General features: G+C 38.7%; 1 protein-coding gene across 1 annotated transcript in view; it reads left to right on the forward strand.

Annotated features, from left to right (window-relative positions):
- Positions 1-24302, forward strand: part of RTF1 (RTF1 homolog, Paf1/RNA polymerase II complex component) — a 28420-nt gene extending 4118 nt beyond the window's left edge. Inside the window, exons 3-18 of the mRNA XM_030949208.1 lie at positions 7097-7244; positions 8728-8932; positions 10986-11100; positions 12681-12792; positions 13628-13763; positions 14374-14551; positions 15450-15532; positions 15868-15955; positions 16040-16147; positions 16720-16797; positions 18031-18152; positions 18518-18575; positions 19150-19227; positions 20254-20349; positions 20639-20750; positions 21529-24302. Coding sequence (XP_030805068.1) covers positions 7097-7244; positions 8728-8932; positions 10986-11100; positions 12681-12792; positions 13628-13763; positions 14374-14551; positions 15450-15532; positions 15868-15955; positions 16040-16147; positions 16720-16797; positions 18031-18152; positions 18518-18575; positions 19150-19227; positions 20254-20349; positions 20639-20750; positions 21529-21635 — 1824 coding nt within the window. The 3' untranslated portion in view covers positions 21636-24302. The remainder of the gene's footprint in view (positions 1-7096; positions 7245-8727; positions 8933-10985; positions 11101-12680; positions 12793-13627; positions 13764-14373; positions 14552-15449; positions 15533-15867; positions 15956-16039; positions 16148-16719; positions 16798-18030; positions 18153-18517; positions 18576-19149; positions 19228-20253; positions 20350-20638; positions 20751-21528) is intronic.
- The last annotated feature ends 1946 nt before the right edge of the window (positions 24303-26248 follow it).

Here is a 26248-nt window from a genome sequence, read left to right on the forward strand (position 1 = left end):
TATGTGGAGACCAGCTTGTCTGGAAAAAGTAGACTTGGGTGTGGAGAGCATGTGGATGATAAAGCCTTCCATTCTGTGTTTATCTCTGAAAGCTGTCAGAATTTTAACTTGTGTAATAAGTAAGGTGTACCTTTCTCTTTCGTGTAGTATGTGACAATACCTATTCACAAATTTGCACAGACCTTGCAGATCAGCGGTGCTACTGTTGCACCCAGCATGTTTGATACTCTTTCTAATCTGTGTATCATTTCAAATTGATACTATGTTCTTTCTGACCTCCATGCAGCAAGAGGAAAAAGATTTAGAGAAGAGGTAATTAGGACACTTGCTTCTATTCCTGTGCCTGAAATATGCATTCTGAACTGCTGCTTGTCACAGCAGGATGAGCGGCTGGCTTACAACAGTTCTGCTTCTGCCAGTCATTCCTTTCCTGGGCTTGACTACGCTAGTTCTGCTGAATAACTCACGTTTTAATAAGTATTCTTGTGGTTGGTTTGAAGTTTGTTCAACCTTGGGAATTGGAATAGGGGGGATCTAAAAGTTGAATTTGTATTATTTGACTTCCTGAAAGGTGAAGACCTTGAGGCAAAAGCATGGAAATTGTTGCCCTGGACGAATGTGCCTAATCATACCCATGTGTTTCCACAGAGGCTTTTCAATGTGCATGTCCTTTGTGATTCCTGGAAAGCACTATATGTTCCAAGATTGGCACTATGTTGCATGTACAGGAAAGAAGCCTAAATCTATTGCAGAGTGTAATGCAGCATGCTGCTTTCTTTTAGAGGGAGGAAAGTTTGTGGGGCACAGGGGAGAGAAAAACATTTTGGAATTACTGAATAACAGCAGGTACAAATCATGCTGCATCTATACAATAGTGCCCAAGGGATGTCACTACATCTTTAATGTTATATTTATGTGTATCAGTGAGAATGCACTTTTCACCCAGATGCTGAGTTCTGTAACACTTCTGTAACCACCTCTGTGATCTGAATCAAATTTCCTAGCCACCAGACTGAAAGTGAGTTGCAAGCAATGAAATAGGAGGGATGCTCTGAACTGTCTTCTGGTGGGGCTGTGGGGCATTCTTGACTGAATCACTCTGGTCTTTTGTTCATAGAGCTGATAAATATCAATGACTGCAGGGCTTTGCAATGAGGAGAGCCACCTTTGCAAAGAGATGTACTAGTCTGGACACAGATGGCTCCTTTATCTGGTGTGTGACCATGTCTGCTCGAGAGCTCACCATGTCAAACTGGTAGCTTTCTGTATGTAACCAATTAGGTGCTAGCCAGGTTCCTGCTGGGGCTACCATGCCAGAGGTTTGTGTGTCCACAACGTGTTCTTGTTACTGATTGAGGGCATTAGGTGGATGATGTTCCTCAGTTGCAGTAGATTTATTCTGGGGTCTTTCTTTTCCTTTTAAGCATCTTTGCTTACAGTAAGGTAATTCATTCTATTGTATGAGAAGAGGGGATGACTTCTGCAACAACTTCACTGACATTAGTGTTGATTAGACAGACAGGCACAATGCTACAGGAGCTCTTGTTTGTTTCTCTTGAAAAGTACACTCATTCTAATGTCAGGAAGGGTTCAGTTCTGCCTTTCAACACCTACAGGGTAAGGACAGCATATCCTTCCAGAACAAGAAAACTTATATAATGAGTGCTTAGTACTATTCTGGAGTTTAGTGAGGATTATCTGTTTATACCTTTTTTTACAAATGTGCTAATTTGTTAGGGACCTGTATAGCTGAAGATCTTGTCAAGAGCTATGGGACAGAGGAGGAGGTGAGCAGTAGTCATGCAGCTAGTGAGGAGATTGGTTTTAAGTAACAGCCTAGAGGGTTTTATGCCTCTTCGTATCTCCTTACTGCACTTTAGGTTAGAGCACTCCAGCAAAGCACAGCTAAACAGAATAGTGCATGTGTTCTTTCTGTTTTGGGGATGTCTTTTTGTGGGTTTGTAGAAATTACAGTATGAATGTTGTCTTTTCCTGTGTACTTTTATTTTATAATACTGCTTAATTAAACCTTCAAAAATGAGTGGGTTCTCCAGTCCTATGAGGCCTTTGCCACACATTTTTTTCAAGCTTAGGAAATTTGAAACAGGCCATGCTTTAATCTTCTTATACACAGATACACAGCTTATAGACTGTGTGCTTTGTAACTTTGACTTTCCCTAGAGACAGTTTCCTTCAGTTATTAATGGGTGCAGTAGTAAAGCTTTTCTCAAGTAAGAGAGGGAGTGTTACGTCCTCCGCTCCAAATTAAATGCAAGTGCAAATCTGAATAGCACAGGCTAATTGTATGAAGGCTGGCATGTCCAAAGGAGTAATGTGAATAAGCTGTGTCCAAAATTGGTGTAAAATTTAGTCTGTAACTAACTTCTTTAAATTGCAAACTAGCATGGGGGTAACTTCTTGGGATTTGATTTCTGGGAGCTTCTTGGAGCTGTACTTGAATGAAAAGGGTAGGTCAGGTGTCTGGTGATACTCTGGTCCATGAAGCCTTTTTCAGTCAGTTTCTGGGAAAGCCTCTTCTGTGGCTTCCAAAGGTGTTTTCTTTATTTGTTTATTTCCTTTCCATTTTGGTGTTCGTACCTAGAGTTTTCCTTTCTGTGTCTAAAATAGTTCTTAAAGTTTTCTGATTGCTAGGCTGTTGTCATCATGAAAGTGTTTGAGGTGTTCAAATGACAGGTATAGATCCTGAAAGGTAGGATAAATAACAGGGGCTTTTTATTTACTATTGTTTAAAAGTAGTGGTAGAGAGTATTTTCCTCCTTGAAGCTCTTGGAGTGCTGTCTGTAGAGTTTTCCAAGCTTTGAGAAAGCCTGAAGACAGTAAATTCTGCCTTATTTTTGTATCTGTGCTTCCTGCTGCTGAATTCAGATAGGCTGAAACTGTAGTTTCATGGCTTGCCTGGTGGACTACCTTATTTTTTTCCTGTATGAATGCATGAAAGTTTGTAAGCTGAGCTGATGTTACCTACCTTGGTGCACTTAAATGCAATGACAATGTGACAACTGAAGTTTATCTGGCCTTGGAAAGGAACACATTGGTAAGGGACCTATTTTGTTTTAATGTTGTGGTTTGTAGTTTGCATTTTGCTTATAGAGCCATTGGATATGGCAAGACAGGCTGGCAACCTCACTTGTGCATCTCTGGCTTGATAGGGGGTTAAAAAAAAACTGGGAGAACACCTGTTTGCAAATGAAAGTCTCAGTGTCTAATGCATTTAGGTACTGTGTGAATAGAAGGAAACAGCAACTACCTGAGCAGTAGAACAATTCTGCACTCTGAGCTCACTTCAGGTATAGTTTTTTTTTTTTTTTCTTTTTTTCTTTTTACTTTTTTTTTTTTTTCTCCACAATCTCATTTCATCTCCCTACTGGAAATAGGTTCCAGATGTGCTGAGCTACAAATTGTTTTCTTAAATCACTTTGTGTAGTTGTGTTTTAGAAGCTGAGTTTTAAATCTAGGTGATTTCTAGTGTGGTGGGTTGGGGTTTTTTTTTTTCCCCTAAATCCATTCTGGTTACTGTGGCTTAATTTAGACTTTTTGGAATCAAATAATTATTTTGGTTGACAAGGACCTTTAGGATCATCATGTCCAACTGTTTCTTGGAGGAGATGTGCAAGCTATTAGCACTGTGAACCTTGGCAGCAAGAGGGAAATTCAAAAGGCTCTTCTGGCTACTTCTTGTGAGAGAGCCATAAAGCTCTGTTGTTTGGTAGTGCTGAACAATAAGCAGAAAGGCACGTTGCAGTACACTTGTGCACGGGCTTATTAACTTGCTGTGTCTGGAACCATGGAGGGTTCCAGATGGTGGCCGAGGAGGCAGTGCTGAATAGAGGGGCTGTTCCCAGCAGGCAGTACAATCATGGGAAGCATGAGAGGCATTGACTGGGGCTGCCTGACTTCAGCAGAGTGGAAGAGGGGACCTGGAGAAACTGCAGTAGAGGACGCCTTTTGGAAAGTGACTGTTGTTTGGAGTTAAGGGAAAAAGAGCAAAGAAATGTTTCTGACTATAACTGTGTGCATTTTTACTTGATGTTGCATGTGAACATGTTTTATTTTTGATTTCTGCTGGTGTGCTGGGGCATGAGGAAGGGACTCAAGACTTTGGCTTTCCAATATTTCCTTCCCTCTCCTTCTTAGACCAGCTAAGCTGGTCCTCCTCTGTGTCCTCCTCTGTTGCAAGAAGAAATTCATATGGGCCATGCTCTCTGAGCAGAGCAGATAGATCATTGAGTGTCCAAACAGCAAGTGCAGTAGTGTCCAAATGCACTTTGTGAGCTTAGGAGTCTTGTGCTTGTCCTGGTTCTGAGTGGTCCAAGATTTGTCCTAGCTATTGTCTTGTCTTGTAGTTGTTCTGGGAATAACCAGGCATTCATGAGAGACTGAGGTAAATGAATAAGCCCAGAAGCAACTAAGCTGGGTAGCAATTTGGCTTTGTGACAGCACTGAAATTGAAAGATGGACATAGAGGTCACTTGAAGGAACAAAAGTGAGATGAAGTGTTATCTCCAGGGTGAAATAGAAACCAAAGCACACTTCCCTAGATGAGAGAGCAGATTTTTACTTTGTCCTGTGTTGGTTTGTTTGGGTGGTTTTTCATTTTGGTGGTGTGTTTTTTTGTTTGTGGGTTGTTTTTGTTTTTGATTTGGGGTTTTTTGGTCTTTTTTTTTTTGTTGTCATTGTTTGTGTGTTTGCGATTTTTGTTGTTTGGGTGGGATTTTTTTTGTTTGGTGTTTCTTTGTGTTTTTTTTTTTTTTTTTTGTTGCTGTTTTTTTGTTTTGTTTTGTTTTGTTTTTCCAAGTGTTTGTCACATAGGTTTCTTTTCAGTCCTATCTTCCTGGTCACAGGTTTTATCCACAATTCTACTAGTGAGTTAAAAGCTGAAAACAGTGATAAGTAACACATGTATGTACAGCTATTAAACATTTTATTCACTGAAGTCCTGCTGGTTTTTATCTGATCTTAGCTTCTTTAATCTCAGCATGACCTCTCAAGGTCTTGATATAACTGTGCTGCTCTACTGTGGCTTTCTGTGTGCTGCTTCCTTGCTGTGCAGCATGCTGACATGAGGTATAATTCAGCATTAGAACACTGAAAAGAGGTGGCAGAGCTCTGGGAGAGGGGCACCTCTGCATCACTGCTAAACACTGAGTTTCACTTTTCTTGCTGTTGTGTCCTCTCTGGTATGTCAGTAGTAGGTGAGTGTTTGAGCAAATAGCAAAAATACACTTTTTCTGTTCACCTGGGAGATGATTCCTTAATGCTGAGATTTGAGTAGATTTAGACAGAGTACAAGCTTGTTCTTTACTGATTTATATGAGCATAGTAACCAGAAATAATATTAGACAGCAATATTGTAACACTGAACAAATAAAATTTTAATGCTGAAGCTGGTAAAAACTTCAGTACAAGCTCAGGCTGGTTTAAAGTCAGAAACTTTCTGTGCAGTTTTTTCTCACCAGTCCTACGGACCATAGCAGACTCTGGGGTACCTGCATAGGGTATGAATTGCAAGGCTCACCTCTGTACTTTTACCTCAGGAAAAAGAAAAAAAAAACAGCTTTGGCCTTGACAGAGACTTTTGAATACTCTGATGGTGCCTAAAGTACATGATGAAGCATTTGGTAATATGGAAAGTACAAGGTTGGGTGTGAGAGTAATCAAAACCTGGCAAATTCCAAAGGTATTTGTTCAGATATTGTTAGATTAGGTAGTGGCTTATAATTACTTGCTTGAGTTTCATCTAGAGTAATTGAACACCAGGGATCTCTGAGGATGGTGTCTTATCTGACAGAACAATTTATCAAATTTGATGGAATGATTACTGTCTGCAGAGATAGACTTGATTCATCCCCCAGGATAGAGTGATTGGGTAAGAAGCCGGAAGATTTATGTATTTGAGGTCAAATCTAAGGTGTTTTTTTTTCCACTTAGAGTAGGTTTTAGTGCAAGACCTCACTTATGCACAGTTGTATTTGCTCACTTGCATTATGACTGGTTTTTTAAGACTCCATGTTCAACCAGATGGTGATGTGCATGAAAGATGAGAATAATATGCAGGTATTTAGAGGATCTATGTGTGTGTGTGTGTGTATATGTAAAAAGCCTGAAGGTCTTATGCCTGGAGAATTTTTAGAAAGAGGTGGTGGAGTGCAAAGTATTGTAATGCCTTTAAGTAATATATGGGCAACCTTTATTGCTTCTATTCCCTTCTGTCTTTACCCAGGTAGTTTAAACAATGTAAAAATTCTATTAAGAAATCACACTGTAAGGTAAACACTAGTTCTTCTGGGACTTCGAGATTTAAAATGGCTGTCTGTCTGGTGGTGGTGTAAGTCTTGTACTTGGAAACTTGGTCCAAGTTAACTGAAAATATGACATTCAAAAAAAATTAAAATTAGGACTCGATACTCTATTTTTTCTTTCTTTTTTCTTGACTTCTTTGATTCTGATTTGATTCTACTTTCTGTACATAGGGGGTAGTGCCACCACCTGCCTCTATGAGTGGACTGTTGGCTTGTTGCATACAAATACAGACACTGTGTAATTTTGGTAAAACTGAGATTTTGAAGAGGCTGTCACGTATAATTGCTGTCCTTCATGAATGTAAAATCTGCTCCTGGTTAAACTAGTTCTGGAAAAACATCAGTTGCTTCTGTTCAATAGTAAACTGAAGCTAATATTTACAAACACATTGGACACATTTTTTAAAATTATTTTCTTAGGGAAATACTTTCATTACCTCCTCGCTTGGCAGATATTGCCAACTTTGAAGTCTTCATTATCTTTTAAAAGCAGTCACCTACCAACTGTTAAAACTGTTTTTTTTTTTTTCAAAGAAAAAACTTCAACCAACCGCACAACACTCTACTCCTGAAAACCTTGTAAAAGGCTCTCATTTATGTGATAAGTTTCCTATTGGCTTCTCTTTTTTTTTTTTCTCTTCTTTACACTTGTATGATTTTTTTTTGCTGTCAGGTGTTGGACTATTTCTCAGCTGGTTTTACTCCAGTGTTCTGGAGAAGGCAGAAGAGAGTGGTGTTTGTGTCTCATGATCCCTTTCTCGGTTCTTTCCTTGCAGTGGACTGTTGGAGGTTCTAAAAACCAAAAAAAGGGAAAAGCGGGTAAGGCAGAGAAGAAAGGAGCCATGAAGAGACAGATGAACAAAGCTGCCTCTTCCGGCAGCTCGGATAAAGACAGCTCTGCTGAGAGCTCGGCGCCTGAAGAGGGTGAGATAACACTTGTGCATTTGTTTAGAGTGATTCTAAGTGAACTTACCTGTTGTGCACCCTGGAGAGAAATGTTACATGGTGATATTGAAGACCATCTTCAAAGATTTTTAGTTGTGTAACTTAGAGTCAGGGTAACTTTTACATTTACTGTGGCTTAAAGTAATTCAGTGTAGCATTGCTGTGAGCACTCCATTACAACTACAAGGTAAATCCTATTTCATCTGAAGAATGAATGACATTTCATTGCTTGACTTCCTCCTGGAAAAGAGGCTTCCTTGCTTCCTTCTAGCATGTCCTATCTATCCATGTGGGAAGCATTTTTGATTCTCATTGATGTACTTTCCCACCCCAAACTTCTTGTGATAACAAAGGGAAAGGTACATAGTGTTTGTGATGCAAATAAGAGCTTATCTTTTATGCATTTGCTCTGAATTGGAATTCTTGCACATTTATACTGACATAGAAGAAGAAAAATCATTCTATAACTTTGTCAGAATTTTTTTACATTAATATTGAATACATTTCAATGCTGGGCAAACTTCCTATCTTCTATTTTCATCGTGTCCATGAAGGTTTGCAGGTGCTTACTTGCAATTTCCATTGATGCTAAAAAAGGAAGTTAAAAAAGTATATGAAGGAGCTTACAGTTTTAAGTGTATCAAGCACAGCAGATACAGACAAAGGCATGGAGTGACTGCACCTGTATATACCAGTGCTTACAAATCAAGGGTTTTCACAGTGTGAGCTTGCAAAGCTGGAAGTTTCCAGAAATACTAATGCCAGAATGGAAATGAAAGAAGGAATGCTAATGGCCTGCTTTCGTAATTCAATGTTATTTAGTCAATTAGGTGAGATAATCAAAGCTCTTGGACTTGGATCAAGTTTAAAGGTGGTATTACCCAATACTAGAGGGGAGTCAGCTGTTCCCTAAACCCCTGTGGAGCTGGGAGGGCTTGTTACAGTAACAGGGTATTGCCAGCCCTAAGGATATTGGTTTCAACTTTATCTCCTGGTGTAGCAATTCATAGTGTTGCAGTCTTCGCATGACTAATTTTGGTCCTTTAGGTTGCTATAATGAGGTGGTTAATTCTGTGGTGGTTGATCATGGTGTTTGAGGTGTGTGCACACAAATTCATGGCTGTATAAGCAACTTGTCAGGGACATAAGCATATGGGCATAGAAGTCTAACTGTAGGACTGCAACACATTACTAAAAGGCCTTTTAAATTTGTTTGTTCTACTAAGAATTTTTAATTATAACCCAGTTTGTATTCAAATGTAGTACCACTCATTTTAGAATTTTTTTTGCATACATATATTATGATAATTTCAATCTGGCCTTAAATTGCATTATATGTATGTTTTTAGTATAGTGGAAGACAAGTGTAGAATTAATACATGTTATCCCTTGCTAATATGCTATAATGAAGTGGTTGGGCTTTGCCCCAGCTGAATCTCATTACCTTATATTTTTGATTTAGGAGAAGTCTCTGACTCAGAAAGCAACAGCTCCTCATCTAGCTCAGATTCAGATTCTTCATCGGAAGATGAGGAATTCCATGATGGCTATGGAGAAGACCTGATGGGAGATGAAGAAGACCGAGCTCGACTGGAACAAATGACGGAAAAGGAGAGAGAGCAGGAACTGTTTAACCGGATAGAGAAGAGAGAAGTGCTAAAGAGAAGGTGAATTTTATATCTGTTGATATTTGGTGGCAAATTCTTAAAGGCTGCATAGGAAGTATGCTGACTGTGCTCTCAGTACTGTTGAGTTAAGCTTGATTGTATATTTTTTGTAACTGAACTGTCCCTGTAGTAGTTAAGAAGCACACAGCGGGAGTTCTGCATATTCTTGTAGGAGACAGTATCTAAAAGTTTCTCAGCTGTTGAATATGCCTGGTTCTATCAGCTACTCTTGTAGTTATGTTACTGCCCCATAGGTTAGGTGCCAGACAGTCAGAAGGCCTGCTTTTCTTCATCTTTTTTGTGTTAACGTCATGTGGTGATGCTTTGGGAAAAGGCAAGCAAAGCATAAGGTGTACATGAGTTTCTGCAACTTTTCAGAAAACCATGATGAAGCACAGGTCAGTGTTAGGATTGCCTGTATATGGGTGTGAAACTGATTTGGTCCCTAATAGAAGGTAGAGATACTGAAATAATGAGTGGTGTTGGATATGTCCTTTTCATGGAATCTTTAGTACCTTATGTACTGTTGTTTTGTTGTATGTCTGTAGCTGTTACACTGTCCAGGCAGCTTCTTTATAGTAAAGGTATTTTAATTCCCATGTGTCTTAATCAAAAAGATTTGGCATGTATGGGACAAGGTTTCTCAAGTTTCTTTCTTCTTTAGTGCCTTCTCTTTTCTCACTTGCTGAGAAATTTCCCTAGAGGACTGACATCTGTTGAGTAAATCATGTCAATACAAGCAACTGCCAAACTGTGTTTGGCCAAGCCATAGCTAGAGCACTGCCTGCCTGCCTTGATTTTAACACCACATTCAGAATCTTATGTGGTCTGCTGCTCTCCTCAAAGGGATCAGAATGATTGTAAGTTTGGATTTAGATCATGTAGAAGGACATCATATTATTCAAATTTTACTCTCTATTTCCTGGTAACTGAATGTCTCTGTTTTAGAATGAATGCTGGAGAATACTTGATACAAGCAAGCTAAACAGTCAAAGCTTGAGTTACTGATTTAATCTTAAATGAATTTGTGCTGTCTGTGTAAAGTCTTGGCAGTTAGAACTAAGGGGGTGGTGGGGTAGTCATTTATGATAAATTGAATCTTTCAAAAGCTCTTTGTGTGCATATTATGCTGTGAGTTCATTTGGATTACAGCAGACATTGCATCTGCTATAATGCCTGTGCCTTGTGTGTCATGCTTCATGTTAAGGGCATAAAGGGCAATGAGCTCATCTGACACTTCAGTTTGTTGTCTACAAAATCCAGGTGTCAAGGACTGAAGAAGAATCAACCGTGTAGCGTGCATGTAGATAACACATTTTGAATTTCAGTTTTTGGAAACTATTTTTTTCCTTGTGTATGTCCATATGCACACTTCACTAAAGCAATGACCAGTCCAGGGTGCAGTGGAATCTCATTCTCGGGTCTGTTCCATTGAAATTACTACTCTTCTGAATTCAGTGGCTGAAAGTAAGACATCAGGGTGATATATTTCATGAAGGTAGACATGGAAGTGCCTAAATTATTCTGCAGAAACTGAGTCTGATGAGAATTCAGCTGCTGAAGGAGGACTTGAAACATGGCAGTCATTCTTATACAGACCAGTGCCAGTAAAAAGGTGAAGTTTAAGCATGAAAAAGCTAGCATGATAGTGGCTTTAAAGAAAAAATAATCTTTAGCTGTTTAGGTTCAAATTATGTGAAATAGCCACATGATTTTAGAGTTTGAGGCAGCATGCAATGATCGCTGCACTGGCAAAGAGGAAGATCGAGTAAGGGCATATTTCTGTGGAATAGTAATTGCTACATGGTCTCATCAACCCTTTAGGTTAGCTGTCTGTAGGACTGCACTTGGTGTGCTCAGCTTTTCTTCACTATGTTTTCTTGGGGAAAGGAGGGGATGGGAATAGGGAGCAGGATAACATAAAAGGGACAAGGAACAAGCAGTTGAAGTGTTACTTGCAGCCTAATAGCAATTGTGATAGCATCTGAGCAATCCTTTGCTCTCTCAGGAAGAGCATTTCATACATTCTTTTTGTTCCAATAACTTCTACTAGATTTGAAATCAAGAAAAAACTAAAAACAGCAAAAAAGAAAGAAAAGAAAGAGAAAAAGAAAAAGCAAGAGGAAGAGCAGGAGAAGAAAAAACTCACACAGATCCAGGAATCCCAGGTAGGAAATGAAACTGTTCTTTGTAATAAGCCCTTTTTCCTTGGAGAAAGGGGAGAGGATATGGCCTCTCTACCCCTAATGTTTTCCCTTAATGTCAAACAGTGTAGTAAGCAGATCAGAATTTAGTTAATTTATATGCTCAAGCTATCTTCAATTTTTCCAGTTCATTTAAGGAAGTTAACATCTTTGGCCTGTTGAGGGATGCACTGATACTACTTTAATGAAAAATACAAAATTGCAGCTATGTCTGCAGTTGCTGTGATAGCCCTCCCACAAGAGAAAAGGAAAGCAACCTTTTACAGTTCCTTTAGCCAAACTTCTGTAGTTCAGTCTGAAACATTCCATACATGCTCTTGTTGAAAAGTTTGTGAGAAAGCAGACTAAAAACTGCTCAGCTATCATATTAATTATTTTGTGTGCACATACATACAGTGGCAAAGATGCTTAGTTTCCTCTGGCAGGGATGTCAAGGAAAAGCTTGAATGCCAGGAGGAGCAGAAGTAGTTCTATAGTTTTTCCTACCTCCAGTAAAAAGAGGACAACACTAGTTTTTGAGGCCAGGCCTCTGTAACTGAACTGTGGTTTCAAATAGTGAAAATCCTGCCATTAATACAGAGTCAGGGCAGGTAGGCTCTCAGAGTGGGGTGAGATTCATCTTGCCTAACTTCAGCCATTTAAGAACCAGTTGATTGTTTACACATTTTGTTGCCTGTTGTTTTGTGCAATGGAAGAGGGCATCTTCAGCTGACAATTCACTGTGTTATTTTCTAGTGAATCTAAAATCTAATTGGGTAAGATGAGTTTTCTCTTAGGCACATGTTGAGTGGAATGAATCACATTTCCCTACTCCCTCAACTCCATATATGTACATTGTTTATGCTTTAATAGTCCATTTATAATACACAAAGTGTACTTGCAAATACATATATGCATGTGTAAAAGGATCTTATGTAGAGTTCTTTTACAGTGCCTTGCAGAAATTACTTCAACTTAGCTGAAATTACTGTCTTTTATGCTTATTATAGAGGCTGCTTTCTCTATAGAGATAGACCTGTTAGAAATGGAAAACACAAAAAGACTGTAAACATTTAAGATTTGGATCCATCTTGCAGATTTTACAAGCAGCTTTCTTTCTGCTTTAAGTATTTTTTAACTTGACTTTTTCCTTTGCTACTAAATGAAAACTAGTGCTTTGATTTGGCCTTGCAGAAGCAGCAAATGAGAAGACTATTCATCCAGTTTTTCCTCATTACATGTTATTTGCTGAATTATTTCTGTTTTATTTCTCTATCCTTTCGCAACTTAAAGGAGGAATTTTGAGACTAAGACTTAGTGGCAGAAATGTTGAACTATAAATATGTTCATTAATTTTGATATGAAGCAGAATAAAGAAATATGGTCCAGATTGATTTCTCTCTCTAGCTTCCATAAAAAATGAACTGAAAAAAACTGATTTCAAAAAGGAATAAGCTAGTAATTTGTATTTGAAAAAATTTCAAAGTATGCAAACAAATATTTGTTTTGATGCTTTTCAACTTATGGATTTATAGTGTTGAGGGATTTTCTGTATATGTTTTTAGGTCATGTCACATAACAAAGAGCGGAGATCAAAGCGGGATGAAAAACTAGACAAGAAATCTCAGGCAATGGAGGAGCTAAAAGCAGAAAGAGAGAAAAGGAAGAACAGAACAGGTATGAAAGGATGTTACTCTTGCTACAGTTTTTGAGGCATTATTGCAGCTTTCTGAAAGCACTACTTCCTGTTTCAAATTAATGCAAAAATCCTACACCTTGAAGTGAATGAATTCCATGTCTGTGTTTTCCTTGGCCTTTGCCCAACATGACCATCTGGGGTGATACTTGGCAATTTACCACTGATGGAGTATTCCTCACCCCTGCCCCTCCCTGGAGTGGCCTAGCACCAGAACTTTTATCACAGTCCACTGAATGGTTCTTAGTAAGGTTTAGTTACGGTATCTTAATTGGTCACTTGGATTCAGGTTTTTAATCTCTGAATCATTCAAACTCCTGCTTATTGTACTTGATACCTTGTCTATATTTGCTTGTTTCTTCACTGACACATCATCTTGTCCATCTTGCCACTGACTTTTGATGCAGCCGTATTTTTTACTCTACTGGACTTCATTGTAATCCTCTGAAATGTGAGGTTTTTTTATTTTTCCTTGTAAAATAATGATGAATTGTCTGATCATAATAATTTTTTTCTTGTATATCCAGTTGTTACACCTATCTTACGTTACTATGTGCAGTCAGATTGGGAGACTGATATTAAGTACAACTGAGGTTTAGAATGATTTTAAATACTTCATGTGTATGCAAAAAGAGAATTCAATGAAGTGCACAGCTTACTAGTGGATTTGAACATGTGCCACCTATATCTAGTGTAAAATTAATACCTGTCTGCCTCTTGGACTTTTTTTAAAGCAATTAAGGTTCAGCTCTTATAGGGAAGCATTTAATTAAATATTTATAGCTTGCTTTTCCTCGTTCTCTGTCCTTCACCCAGCTGAATTGCTTGCAAAAAAACAGCCATTAAAAACTAGTGAAGTATACTCTGATGATGAAGAGGAGGAGGAGGATGATAAGTCTAGTGAGAAAAGTGATCGCTCATCCAGATCGTCATCCTCTGATGAAGAGGAAGAGTAAGTAGTAAACACTAGGCTATGATTACTTGTAAGTATGTTCAAAAATAGAGATCTACTCTAGGTAGACACATGCTTTTTCAGAGGATTGTTTGGGGCAGTTCAGTGTCTCTAAAGTGTTTTTGCCTCTGGGCAAAATTGCATTGCTCAGATTTGAGTCCTTGACACTATAACATGGTTCATGGGACTTGTTACCTTGGGTGGGTTTGCAACTTCAGTTCCCTGCTGTCAGATTTAGCCCAAATTACACTGTTGTATACTGATTTGTTTAGTCCTGCAGTTCAGCAGCTGCAGATCTCTGGCATATATCTGGGCAGATACATGTGCTGGCTTATCTTAAAGCATTTGTCTATAAACTGCCTCGGTGTGTGTCTTTCTGCTTTCTGGTAGCAGGGGCAGTATTTAATAAGTCTAGGATTTCACCTTAAGCCTTTCTCTTGAGTGCTAAATTCACACATCTGCAGTCAACTAGTGCATGATAAATCATTCCTTTTACTGGTAATTTAAATTATGTAAGGTGCTCATGCTGCACCTTGCTCAGGACCCCCTTTTTGGGCTTCAGTTATGTCTCTACTTTTTTCTTTATTCTCTCTCACCTTTCCCAAATCAGGAAAGAAGAAATTCCTCCCAAGTCCCAGCCAGTGTCCCTGCCTGAAGAGCTGAACCGAGTGCGGTTGTCGCGGCACAAGCTGGAGCGCTGGTGTCACATGCCCTTCTTTGCCAAGACCGTCACCGGCTGCTTTGTCCGCATTGGCATCGGCAATCACAACAGCAAACCTGTTTATCGGGTGAGTTTAGCACTGAGGGATTTAGTTCTTTGTTGTGTGCTGTAATAAAATATTTGCAGCTTATCAGGTCTCAGGTACCAGGGGCTGTTTGACTGATAAACAAAGATTGCTTATAACCAGAAAATGTAATTGCTGCCAAAGAGGTGGAGGAGACTGGTTTAATAATAAATAAATCTGCGTGACCACCTAGGGGAGGAGATAAATTTAGTGAGAGAGATGGAGCACTAAAAAAGCCTGATCTTCCAGTTTTGGTTCATGCTGTCTTATCGTTTGTATTGCAAACTAGAGTTTCAGACTCTGCTTAGACCAAGTAAGGATGAGTAAGATTCATTCCATATTTCTAGGACCGTTCTGAAGTTATTGTGTGGTCTTAACTCTTTCTAGTACACCCCAGTGCCTACAGAAGAGACTGCACTGAGAACACAGTTTTGTTTCTCTGTTTCATTGTTGTAATCATAGGGTACAATAATAGTCTCTAAAATTGCCTTTAAAAGGCCCCAGAAGGGTTGTGTTTAGTATCTGAGCAGCAGTTGTGTATTTAATTTGAAACATATGTTAACCCAAACCAACATTATTTGAGAAGGAAATAGGAAAGGTAGGAGAGTGTACACTATTTGGGCAGGAAGGCAGAGCTGAGAAGATACAAAAACTGCATCAGGCATTTGGATGGTATAATTTATTAACTCAAAAATTTTGTATGAAGCAACTCATTCAGTACCTGATAATGTATACTGAAGTGTCTTGCTTTCCTTGATCTGGTTAGAATTGTTAGCTAGATTAAGGTTTTTTATTTCTAATGAAAAGGTTTGAATATGCCCGATACATTCCAGAAACATAAAAAAAACTCCTTAAACCTCTCTTGCATCCTTCTTCTCATATATTATACTCTGTGATACAGGTTGCTGAAATAACTGGTGTGGTAGAGACTGCAAAGGTTTACCAGCTTGGTGGCACACGGACAAACAAAGGCCTACAGTTGCGGTAAGATACTAAAGGAATCCTCTTTAGTTCATAAATCAGTGTCCTTTTCATAGCAAATAATGGTCTGTGTGGGATTTGGAGGTGAGAACTGAAAGGTAGACTGAGCCTTGTCACGCTACTTATGCTAGAATGTTTGGTTTGGGTTTATTTGGGTTTTTTTCCTCCTTGTGCATAGTGGAAATTATAAAATACCCCAAAAATTTCATGCAGGGTGTTATGATTATGTTGATGTGTGATTGCTTATTTTTGGACTTCTTTAATCAGATTACACGTATAGATCCAATGTCACCACTTTACACCATCACAAGGGGATGTTTTGCATTTTATCGTTGCAGGCATGGCAATGATTCGCGTGTGTTTCGCTTGGAGTTTGTCTCAAATCAGGAATTTACTGAAAGTGAATTTATGAAGTGGAAGGAAGCAGTAAGTTCGCTAGACTTCAGTTTCTTCTTAGCAGCCTTCTGCCAAACATACTTTAAGTAGAAAGTAACTCTGTCTTGTGTTTAGATGTTCTCTGCTGGGATGCAGCTACCCACACTAGATGAGATAAACAAGAAGGAAGTGTCCATCAAAGAAGCCCTCAACTACAAGTTTAATGATCAGGACATTGAAGAGGTAAATGGTGCATTGTAGTGGAGCTGTGTCAGTGCTTAAAAGTGACAGGAATTCATGCAGTAGCCGTTACAAAGCCAAATGATCATGGTATTTGCATTCCAAGAAGGAAGTAAAAGGCTCAAAGGAAGTTTCATAACTGGATAGAATAGCTTGGTGATCCTGCTGTTGTTTTGTGTTCACTCCTGCTTTTCTTTATCATTTGTGCCCTGTTATCTCCTCTTGAACTTGTGTTGCATATCTCTGAACTCCTGAGTATGGCAGCTTAGTTCTCAAGTTGTGAAAAACTTGACAGCATCATGGTAGTTGCATTTATCACAAGTTTTGCAGTTTTGTACTTGCTTGGTACTGACCAAAGGTGATTAGCATCAGGCTTTTGTAGGTAGGGGGCAGAATGAAGCTGTAACTCATTACCAAGGGCACAAACTAAAAACCAGAACTATCAGAGCATACATCAAGTTCAGTGGCAATAAATAAATTTCTTAGGTGATACTCATCTGTTGGTTCTAATGTCCAAGTACTGAAATAGAGATTTCATATTTGCATATTCATATTGTTTCCTCTGCATCTTACAGATTGTGAAGGAGAAGGAAAGGTTCAGAAAAGCACCTCCAAATTATGCCATGAAGAAAACTCAGCTATTAAAGGAGAAGGTGAGAGATGAGATGATGCCTGCAAGCTTAATGCAGTCCTTGATTTCAAAGAACTGGAGCTCATCTGGATTGGCAAAAGTTAGCACTAGGCTCAACTTTAACTGTGTAGCTGGAAGGGGGTTCTCAAGGTTCATTGCTTGGATCGGAATACTCAGAATCCAGTCAGCTATTGCACCCCTTTTTTTTAGGGGCAATTGCCAACAATTTAAGCTGTCTCTTCTTGTGTCCATTAAACAAGGTCTTAAACTGGTCTGCCTCAGAAACTTTTTATTTTTTCTTAGTTTTTTTCTTTTTTGTTTTTTTTTTTTGTCCATTTAGTTGTTGTTTGTTTTGGTTTTGTTTGTTTTCAGAATACTTCATAATAATGTTTGGAAGTTGATTTCCTCTTCTTATTTTAAGATAGGAAAAACAGAAGTTGTGTTACGTTTTTTACTCAGGACTAACTGAATTGTCACTTTATGTCTGGTAATTTCTATTGAAAAAAAAGAAGTGGCTGAAAGGTTTACTTGCCATGAACTATTTTTACCTGTAGTCTTTCTGGAACAAGAAGACCTAACAGTCCATAAAAGCCAAAGCCAAGAAGTGAAGAAAAGGAGCAATGTTAAGTATCTCCGAAGATAGGACTGCACAAATAGAGCCAAAATTTGTTTCTCTTTGTCGAGACATTAAAGCTTCATATACAGTAAAACCCAGGAGTTCGTATTAATGTACCTTTCTTGGTTCCTTGGTTTAACTTTATTTTTTTCTTTGGTTGCTATTTTACTATACATGAACATGTAAATGATGAGGTTCCTGTCACAGGGAGTGCAGTTGCTTCTTGTTGTCACCAGGTGGCGCAATAAGCTGTTGTCGTGCCTCAGGGGACTCCCCGCTCCCTGAAGTAAATAGCAACTGGAAGTTGTGGAAATAATTCTTTTCCTGATCTGCTAAATGGGGATGTTAAATTTGAATAAAACTTGTAATTTAAGTCATCTCACTGACCTGTCCTCCCCATGCTGGGGCTGGTGCTCCTACATCCTCCTTAGTGTAAGGGTTTTCAGAGTTCTTCAGAATAAGAAATCCAGTTTTGCCCTGAGCTGTAAGGAAAGTGTAGCTCTTTGTTGTACGCTTACCATGCAAGGAAGAACATTCACGACTGAAGTAGGGTTGGCTGACTGATTCATGGATATATCTCTTGTCTCTGAGTAATTCTGGGTGGAGAATAGTTCCTAATGAGTTCCTTTTTGGTTGAAGGCTATGGCTGAGGATTTGGGGGACCAAGATAAGGCCAAGCAGATTCAAGATCAGCTTAATGAACTTGAAGAGAGAGCAGAGGCCCTGGATCGTCAGCGAACAAAAAATATTTCTGCAATCAGGTAAGAAGCAGATATTGGGAATTTTCTTTCTTAAATTGTATCAGAGGATATGTAAAAAAGAGAAACTAATGCATTAACAAATTAACTGCAGGATTTTGTTTCTTTTTTCCTGTACGATGTGTTAATGTGTATTGTAATGGCTCTGTTAGTGCTTGTCTATCTTCACTTTCTTGTATCTGTCATGCTGTTAAAACTGTCAAAAATGTGAACTCTCTTCTATATACCCCAGGGGGCAATAAGAGTAATTTGTGGTCAGGATGAAGCGGCAAGAATGCTTTCAGCTGTTTTGCTGTGTAGGGACTGATAAATGACAGTCAGTCACTTTCTTTTTCTTTCCCCCACCCTCCTTTTTTTCCTTTCTGCAGTTACATCAACCAGAGAAACAGAGAGTGGAATATCGTTGAGTCTGAGAAGGCTCTTGTGGTAAATAGTGCTGAATTAATACTTTTCTACAAGTAGAGATGAAATGATGCAGAGGGATAATTGCATGGCAAAGTCACTATTTCTTTTAAATCTGTAAAATCTTTCATAGAGGCAAATGATATGATTTGAAAGCACATTGCTTTATCCTTTTCCTCAATTCAGTTATCAGCAGATTAGTCACTATAAGAGTGACTTAATGCTTGTTATATGGGAAAGAAAATGTCCCCTCATAAAGGAGACTTCAAATAAGAGAAGAGTGAAGGAGATATTTGGTTCTTTGTAGTTACATTTTTATTAAGGAAGAGTTAAGCTTGTTAACAAATGCTTAAGCATTAACTTTCCTGAGAGTTGTGTGCCTATTTTCTGTTGTTGCATGCAATAAGGACACTTTTGTCCTGTGAAGCACAGGACAATGGGTGCATTAAAATCTTTCTAATCTGTAATGTTGCTGGTTTTCCTCTGATCTCAGTATTGTATATAGCAGATGAGTAATTGCATGGATGGGGGACTGCGGGAGGATTTAAAAGAGAACAAGTAGCAAACTCTGCAAAACCATGTGCTATTTCTTCTCCAGGCTGAAAGTCACAGCATGAAGAACCAACAAATGGACCCCTTTACTAGGCGGCAGTGCAAGCCCACAATAGTGTCTAATGTGAGTGTAAGATTTAAGTTCAGTTGAGGCAATTTGTTGAAAAACAGAAACCAGTGTAATGCAGAATGCAGGAACAACTGTGCCATATGCTATTAACGCCCTGAATGGCAGTGTGAGATACAGCTGAGTGAGATCCTGGTCCCTCTTCTTTTTTAATGCAAAGTGTGAAGGACATAAGTGATGTGGGTATGTACTGCAAAAGCAACCATGATTGAGACTTCTGTCATGAGTTCATCTATGTTGAATTATTCAGATTTAGTTAGCTCTGAGAATACAGTTTGCTTTAGGTGTGAGTTTCACTTTTAATTAGCTTAAAGTTTCCTGAAAGATCAGTTTGGGGTGAGAGGAGAACAAGCATTTGGGCCTGTGATGGATGAAGTAGTTCAACAGAAACCTCCCTCGTGATACTGTGGCAAAACCTTCTCCTGCAATTCCTCTATATATAACTGATGAGTAGCAAGGTGATCACCTCCTCCTTCTAAGTAATCTGGCCTTGCGGTGTAGCTACCTAAAAACCAACTGCTTAGGTTGGCTTTCATCAGTCTCCACAAACCAGCAAGGAAATAAAAGAGAAATTCTGTTGCAGGGCTTGAATGAAATATTTCTGAAATACTTCTTTAATAGAAAAGAATTGTAACTGAGTAGCTTTATTATGCTAGAGAACTATTAGGTAAAGACAGTAGTCTTCTATAGATTGCTTGCCAGTGTTTCAAGCAGAACTGTAAGCTGAAAGCAAATACATACTAAGTAGCATCAAGAGTAGTTACAGAAACAAACCATATAATCAGGGAATGTATTTCTGGTTTCTTTCTGAAGATGATTTTTAGTTTGTTATTGTCAGATAATGCCAGGATGATTTCAGTGGCCTTCTGGGATTCTGAAAGTTGGGTGAACGCATATACAGTCTCCTATGGTTTTAGATTCATGGATATGAAAACTGTTTTAACAAAATGTAGTTCTAGCTTTTGCAAATTTAAATGCATGAATTTTTAATTTTTATTCTTGCCTAATATTTCACCTTTGCAGTCCAGAGATCCTGCTGTCCAAGCTGCCATCCTTGCCCAGCTAAATGCAAAATATGGATCTGGTGTGTTACCAGATGCTCCAAAGGACATAAATAAGGTAAGTTTCCATTTTGGTCTCCATTATGTTCCTCACACTGTCACCTTTTTACTCTGTGAAGCTTGTGAGTAACAGAGATGCATGCTTCAATTCTAGAACAGGGTATCCTGTAGAGCTTTATCGTAAAAAGCAACAGTTTCTTGGTTACTTGGAAAAGGAAATTTAAGTTGCTCTAGCAGTATGAAAGCTACACTAAGTGTGTTTATGACAGAAGAGGGGAAAAAACATGTTTATCTCTGTTTTTGTGGCCAGATAAAGTTTGGAGATTTACCTGTAGTTTTCATTTCAGGGTCAAGGAAAAGATAAAGATGTGAACTCTAAATCAGCTAGTGACCTCTCAGAAGATCTTTTCAAAGTGCACGACTTTGATGTAAAGATTGATCTTCAGGTTCCCAGTTCAGGTAGGTGTTCCATCTGAGTTTGGGGATGTCATCGTCCAGCCCATTTTGATAGAACTTACTTCTTCCAGAATAATTCTTTCAAGGATTTGGTGGGCTTTTGGAAATGTGAGTAAGAACTCTGTTTACCATCTTGGCAAGTATCTTGAACTGAGGAGGGTGGGGATGTCTGATAGTGACATCCATTTCTTTCATTACTTGAAGGATTAGATCTGCAGTTTCTTGGAGGACAGTAATTTAGGACGTACTGTAAGAATGCACAAAGACAAGAAGCAAGAACAGGAGAAGTTGTTTTTCAAAACAAGGTCAACTCTGGATGTAAGACTAGAGAATGAGGCAGGAGTTCAAGAATGAGAGACTTTGTGTAACAGCTAGCGAGAGTTAGGAACTTGAGTTAGCAAGCAGATGAGGGTTAGGCACTGAAGGACACTGAGGAGAGAAGGATGAGGAGTTTTCCTTAGACAGAACACCATTTTGGCATCTTATTTTGTGCAGTCTCCTTGCTTAGCAGAAGAATCTGGAGACTGATGAAAATGTGTGTTGTAGACATAGATAGAATGTTTGACTTTTTCTGCTTACTATCTGTCTCTGGATTAATATACAGAGTGAAAATTGCATGTGCTGTATCTATGAGTATAAGGTCCGCAATACTGTCTGCATTATTAACTGAAGATGTGTACTAGAGAAGCCAAACATGACTTTGTGGTGAAGTTGTCAGCAAAAACAACAAGTAAAAATTTTGCCTGTAGTTTTGTCCTTACTCTTTTCTTGTCCCCAACAGAATCTAAGGCACTGGCCATCACCTCCAAGGCTCCTCCAGCAAAAGATGGTGCCCCTCGGCGATCATTGAACTTGGAGGACTACAAAAAGAGACGGGGGCTTATTTGAGCATGCCCACTCTGCTGCTTCTGATCCTGCATGCTCCATGATGATGTCCTACTTTTTCTTCCTCCCTTTTCAGTTCTCCCTTCTGGGTTGGAGCAGCACTGGAGCTGGGAAGAGACTCTTTAAAACTGCCAGTCATCTGTAACATAAACCATTCAACTATTTACTGTATAGACCTCCCTTCTTGCCCTTTCCTCTGCTCCCCTCACAAATGTGGATCTGTGCTATTTGGGGTTTTCCCATTTCTTTTAGTTTGAGTTTTGTTTTTATTTTGTTGATGCAGCTCGTTGGTCCACTCTGTGTTCAGTATTAACCTGAGGTCTGGATTTCCATAGGAATCTCTTGGCAGTCGCAGAATCAGCACTTGGTGATCTCCCCTTACATACCACCACAGGCACAGTGAATAAACATTGGCGCAAGACCTTTGTGGCTGGAAGGTCATCTGCACTTTCTCCCTCTTCTTCCTCCTTCATCCTAGCTTTGGAGAAGGGAATCTTCAAAAACTGGCCTAGGTTCAAAGTGTAAATTTTTTTGGGAGGGTTGTGTGACTTTTTTTCAGGTGTTTTTTATCATTTTTAAGCTGCAGTACTATTTGTATCCGTCTGTCACAGTTCTTTACGGCTGTTTGAATTTCTACCAGCTGTATTTGAGCATCTGAAATTGCAAGAAAGAAACTCATTAAATGTGATTCTTCTTACTAAAACGGCTTGGCTGATATAGCTGTTTAACTTCATGTTCTCTTTTTGAATTACACTTAACCGATGAGAAAGAGGTACACAGCTCTTAATGTGGGGCTTGTCATCTATAGCACATCCAGACTCTACAGCTGTAACTGGGTGAAGTAGCTTTTTATGGGGTGATCCTGGGGAGCTCATTTGGTTGGGCTTTAGTTTCTTCTCCAAGCCTTCAATATTACATATTTGTTAAGTTATCATGTCATCACTGGACTCCAGCTTACTTTGTTTCTTGCTTTCTGAACCATTTAAATGGGGCTTCTATCATAAACAAAATTTTTTTAAAAAAAATCACATTCTGTGGAAGGGGAAGGACATAATAGAAAGATCAGTGGGTAATATGAGAGGTAGGTGATGGACATTTTTCATATATAAACTGGTACAAGTGGAGTGCAACACGAGCACAAGAATTATATGGCTTTATGGAATATTTGACTAGGCACAAATTGACAGCTAAATTATCACTCAGGTGTAAAAAAGAAAAAAAATTCAAATGTAAATATAAGTGACATTTAAAAAAGACCTTTTCCAAACAAGATACAGCTGAATATATGAAACTAAGAACTAAATTAAAAGAGAATTAGGAGTCTAAAAGTTAGAGGCCTTCATTCAGGTAAGCGTGCAAGCACGTGTGTGTTCCTACTCAGGCCAGTATGAATATAACAACTTAAGCACTGAACTGGATAGGAATGTTTCTGGGGGACTCTAAGGAGCAAAAATGCAATGCTCTTCTTGTGTCAGAGCATCGCTGTTTTTCTGAAATCATACACTGGTTATCTTAAAACCTTGTGTTTGATATTTTCTTGTTGGATTCTTAATGAAACTTTAATCTAGTTCTTATTTAACTTTCTCTTCCTTTTTTAACAGTAGCTTTAAAGAAACATCATGTAATTGTGCAGATTGATTCTACAAACTGTGTATAAAAAGAAAATCAACGTATGAAACCTACCATGTAAACAAATAAATAGAATTATTTCAGTACTTATTTACTGAATAGTCCATAGTTCTAGGACATGTGGATTATTCTGTAAATATGTAATCATAGACTACTTGATTTGATGGCCTATTTTAGCAGCTTCTCTGGAGTTAGAGTAGGCTGTCACATATACATACTTAAAACTTTTTAAGATTGGATTTATGGGGCGTACCATCATGACTTCATAGGAAACATTGTGATTCACTGTGTAGATAAGCTTTTGATATGATCTGGTTTTTTTCAACAGCTAAAGTGATTTGTGATAAAAACAATATTAAACTTACTTGGCAATAGACAGTTTTAAAAATAATCACTCTCTAACGGTTTGCAGAAATAATTGCCAAATCAAAGAGTTCAGGAACTGATTTTTTCCACAGAAATGCCTCAGAGCTCTGAGATGCAGTGACAAGTGCTCTCTAAAGGTAAACTTAACCCAAATACAGTATTTTTAATATGCTTGGCCTTGATGTATTAGTTTTAGTTAACTTCTACACTTGGTAACAAGACTATCTGTAAAACACCAAAATGTGGATGATGGATCCATACAGTGTTGCAAATAACTTTTAGTGGAGAAAACTGAAACACAGGAGATGCAGTGTGTTTAGGAGGCCAGTCTGAATGATGGACTATGTCCTAGTTATCTGCAGTTATGAAGCTGCCACTTACCTTCTCAAAGTTTCTGGGTTTTGCTAAAATGCTGTTTTTTCAGAGAAGGCAACCGTCAGTAAATTATGCAAACCTCTTATATTAAGAATAATACATGAAGAAAGTACTCTTGAATAGCTACATAATTGTATGAAAGCTGTAATCTTTTTTCCTTTAAGTGCATGTAAAGGTGAGTGACTACACCTCCCACTTGTTAGAGAGGGAGAGATTTGTTTACTTTGTTTCATTGGTGTCCTAGCATAGTTCATCACAATTGTACAGACTTATATAAATAAACTTGGTTTGTTGGTTTAATAAGGTTGATTGTTTATCCCTTGATCTGAGGTGCTAAGGGTTTCCTGTCTGGATCTTGTTTTTTCAGAAACTGACACTATTATATTTAATACTAATATTGTGAAATAATTAATGAAAAGTGAGCCCTCTTTCTTTGCAAGAGCAGCTGTTGACTCCTGGATCACTCTCTAACATCTGGAATTGGTCCTTATCACTAGACTCAAATGGAGCTTCTTGGAAGGTTAGTTCACTTGCACCTCTATTGCATCTCACTTAAAACAGACTTTGCTTGTCTTGTAGAAATCCAGTCTACTTTTGTAATCAAAAATGCTAAAGCATATAGCTGAACTTCAAGAAGCTACTGAGTAAGATGAAGCAAGATTTCTCAGGGGCGCTCAGTGTGAGGATGAGACACAACAGGCATAATTTGAAACAGGGTAAGCTCTGCCAAGATGTAATATTTAAAAAATTACCCTCAGGACAGTTAAACAGTAAACTAGGTTGCCTGAGAGATTTTTCTGTCTCTTTTGGAGGTTTTCCTCCAAAAAGAGAATGGACTGTGTTACTCCTGCCTTAATCGAGCAATCTTGTAGCTTACCCAGTTCTGAGAAGGAGCATGGATTGGGGATCACCCTGAGCTCCTTTCTGATCTGAATTAATGTATGAGTCTGTAAGTAATTTTGTACTTTCTCCAGTTTTGTCTGTCTTCCCTGCAAGTACTGTCTCCGCCTCATCCCCCTTTTGACATGCAAAGTAATGTAGTACCCAGAATTTTTCTCACAGACATTGTGGCTTAGGATGAGCAGTGCAGGATTTCCCAACACATACTTTCTGAGACTCCCTGGTTGTGGACGCCTGTAGGGTTCCTGATAGGGCTGTCTGTGAAACAAGATTGTCCCTAGAGATTAATCACTGAGCAGGCTGGAAGACTTGGCCTGGAAGTTTGAGTTAAGAGCTGTAACTGAGATTTGCTTAGCAAAGTGCTCCTTTGCTGTACTTGTGAATTGTAAATTGGGTTATTAAGCTACTGATACCTATGCAGTCTTACTTTCGGCACAGTCGCTTAGTCTTTTAGAGGGAAATTCTTAAGTAGCCAAACAAATAGGTTTGTTTTCTTTTTTTTTTTATCTTGAACTCACTGGTTTTACCTTACCACCATCATCAATTACTTCAGATTTTAGATCACCTCTACACTCAGTAGCTGAAGGAATCTCAAATGAGCAATTTCTTAAGTCTATTGTGTGTGGAATTATCTGGGTAAAAACCCCAAACAAACAAAACCCAACCACCAACTTAGGTTTCTGCTTGGTTAGGTGTACTGTGGGGCTAGTAAACATGGAGAATTGTAGTGGTAATATCTTAAACTTCTACAGACAACTCTGGAAAGCCAGCCATTCAATATTTGCTTGGGGTTCTTTATGCCTTGACACGTATCAGGATTTTAAAGGCTCCTGTGGCCCAGCTGTGTCAGGCCATAACAGGTAGGCATTACCCGCATAATTCCAGCCTTTGGAGGGAGATTTGACTCTCTTAATTTAGCATACTTCTTTCTACTGAGAAGAAGCAGTGTTCAGCTAAGAGAATGAGCAGTTAAAGAAGGTAAATTAAAGTAAGAACTTCTCAGAAATAGCCAATATATTGCCATTACCTATCAGTAACAGAAGGCAGGGTGAGTATTGATAGTACTTAGGATGATGTATCTGGTATTTTATATGAGACTGCATGTAGACTGTGTCAAATTTTGGGGTTTCCCAGTTCAAGGAAGATTTCAGCAACCTGAAACAAATTTAGTGAAAGGCCACTGAGATGGTCATGGATTAGGGCTTGTTCAGCTTCTTCCAAGAAGGTCATGACAAGCACTGTAATAGTGTATTAGGGCTGGTAGTAACAGGCCATAAGCTTGGTACTGAGTCTGCAAAGCCTGCAAGGCCTGAGGAGGAATATCATGCTTCCTCTTATGAACTTTC

Source organism: Camarhynchus parvulus, chromosome 5 (genome assembly GCF_901933205.1).
Source record: "Camarhynchus parvulus chromosome 5, STF_HiC, whole genome shotgun sequence".
Lineage (NCBI taxonomy): Eukaryota > Metazoa > Chordata > Aves > Passeriformes > Thraupidae > Camarhynchus > Camarhynchus parvulus.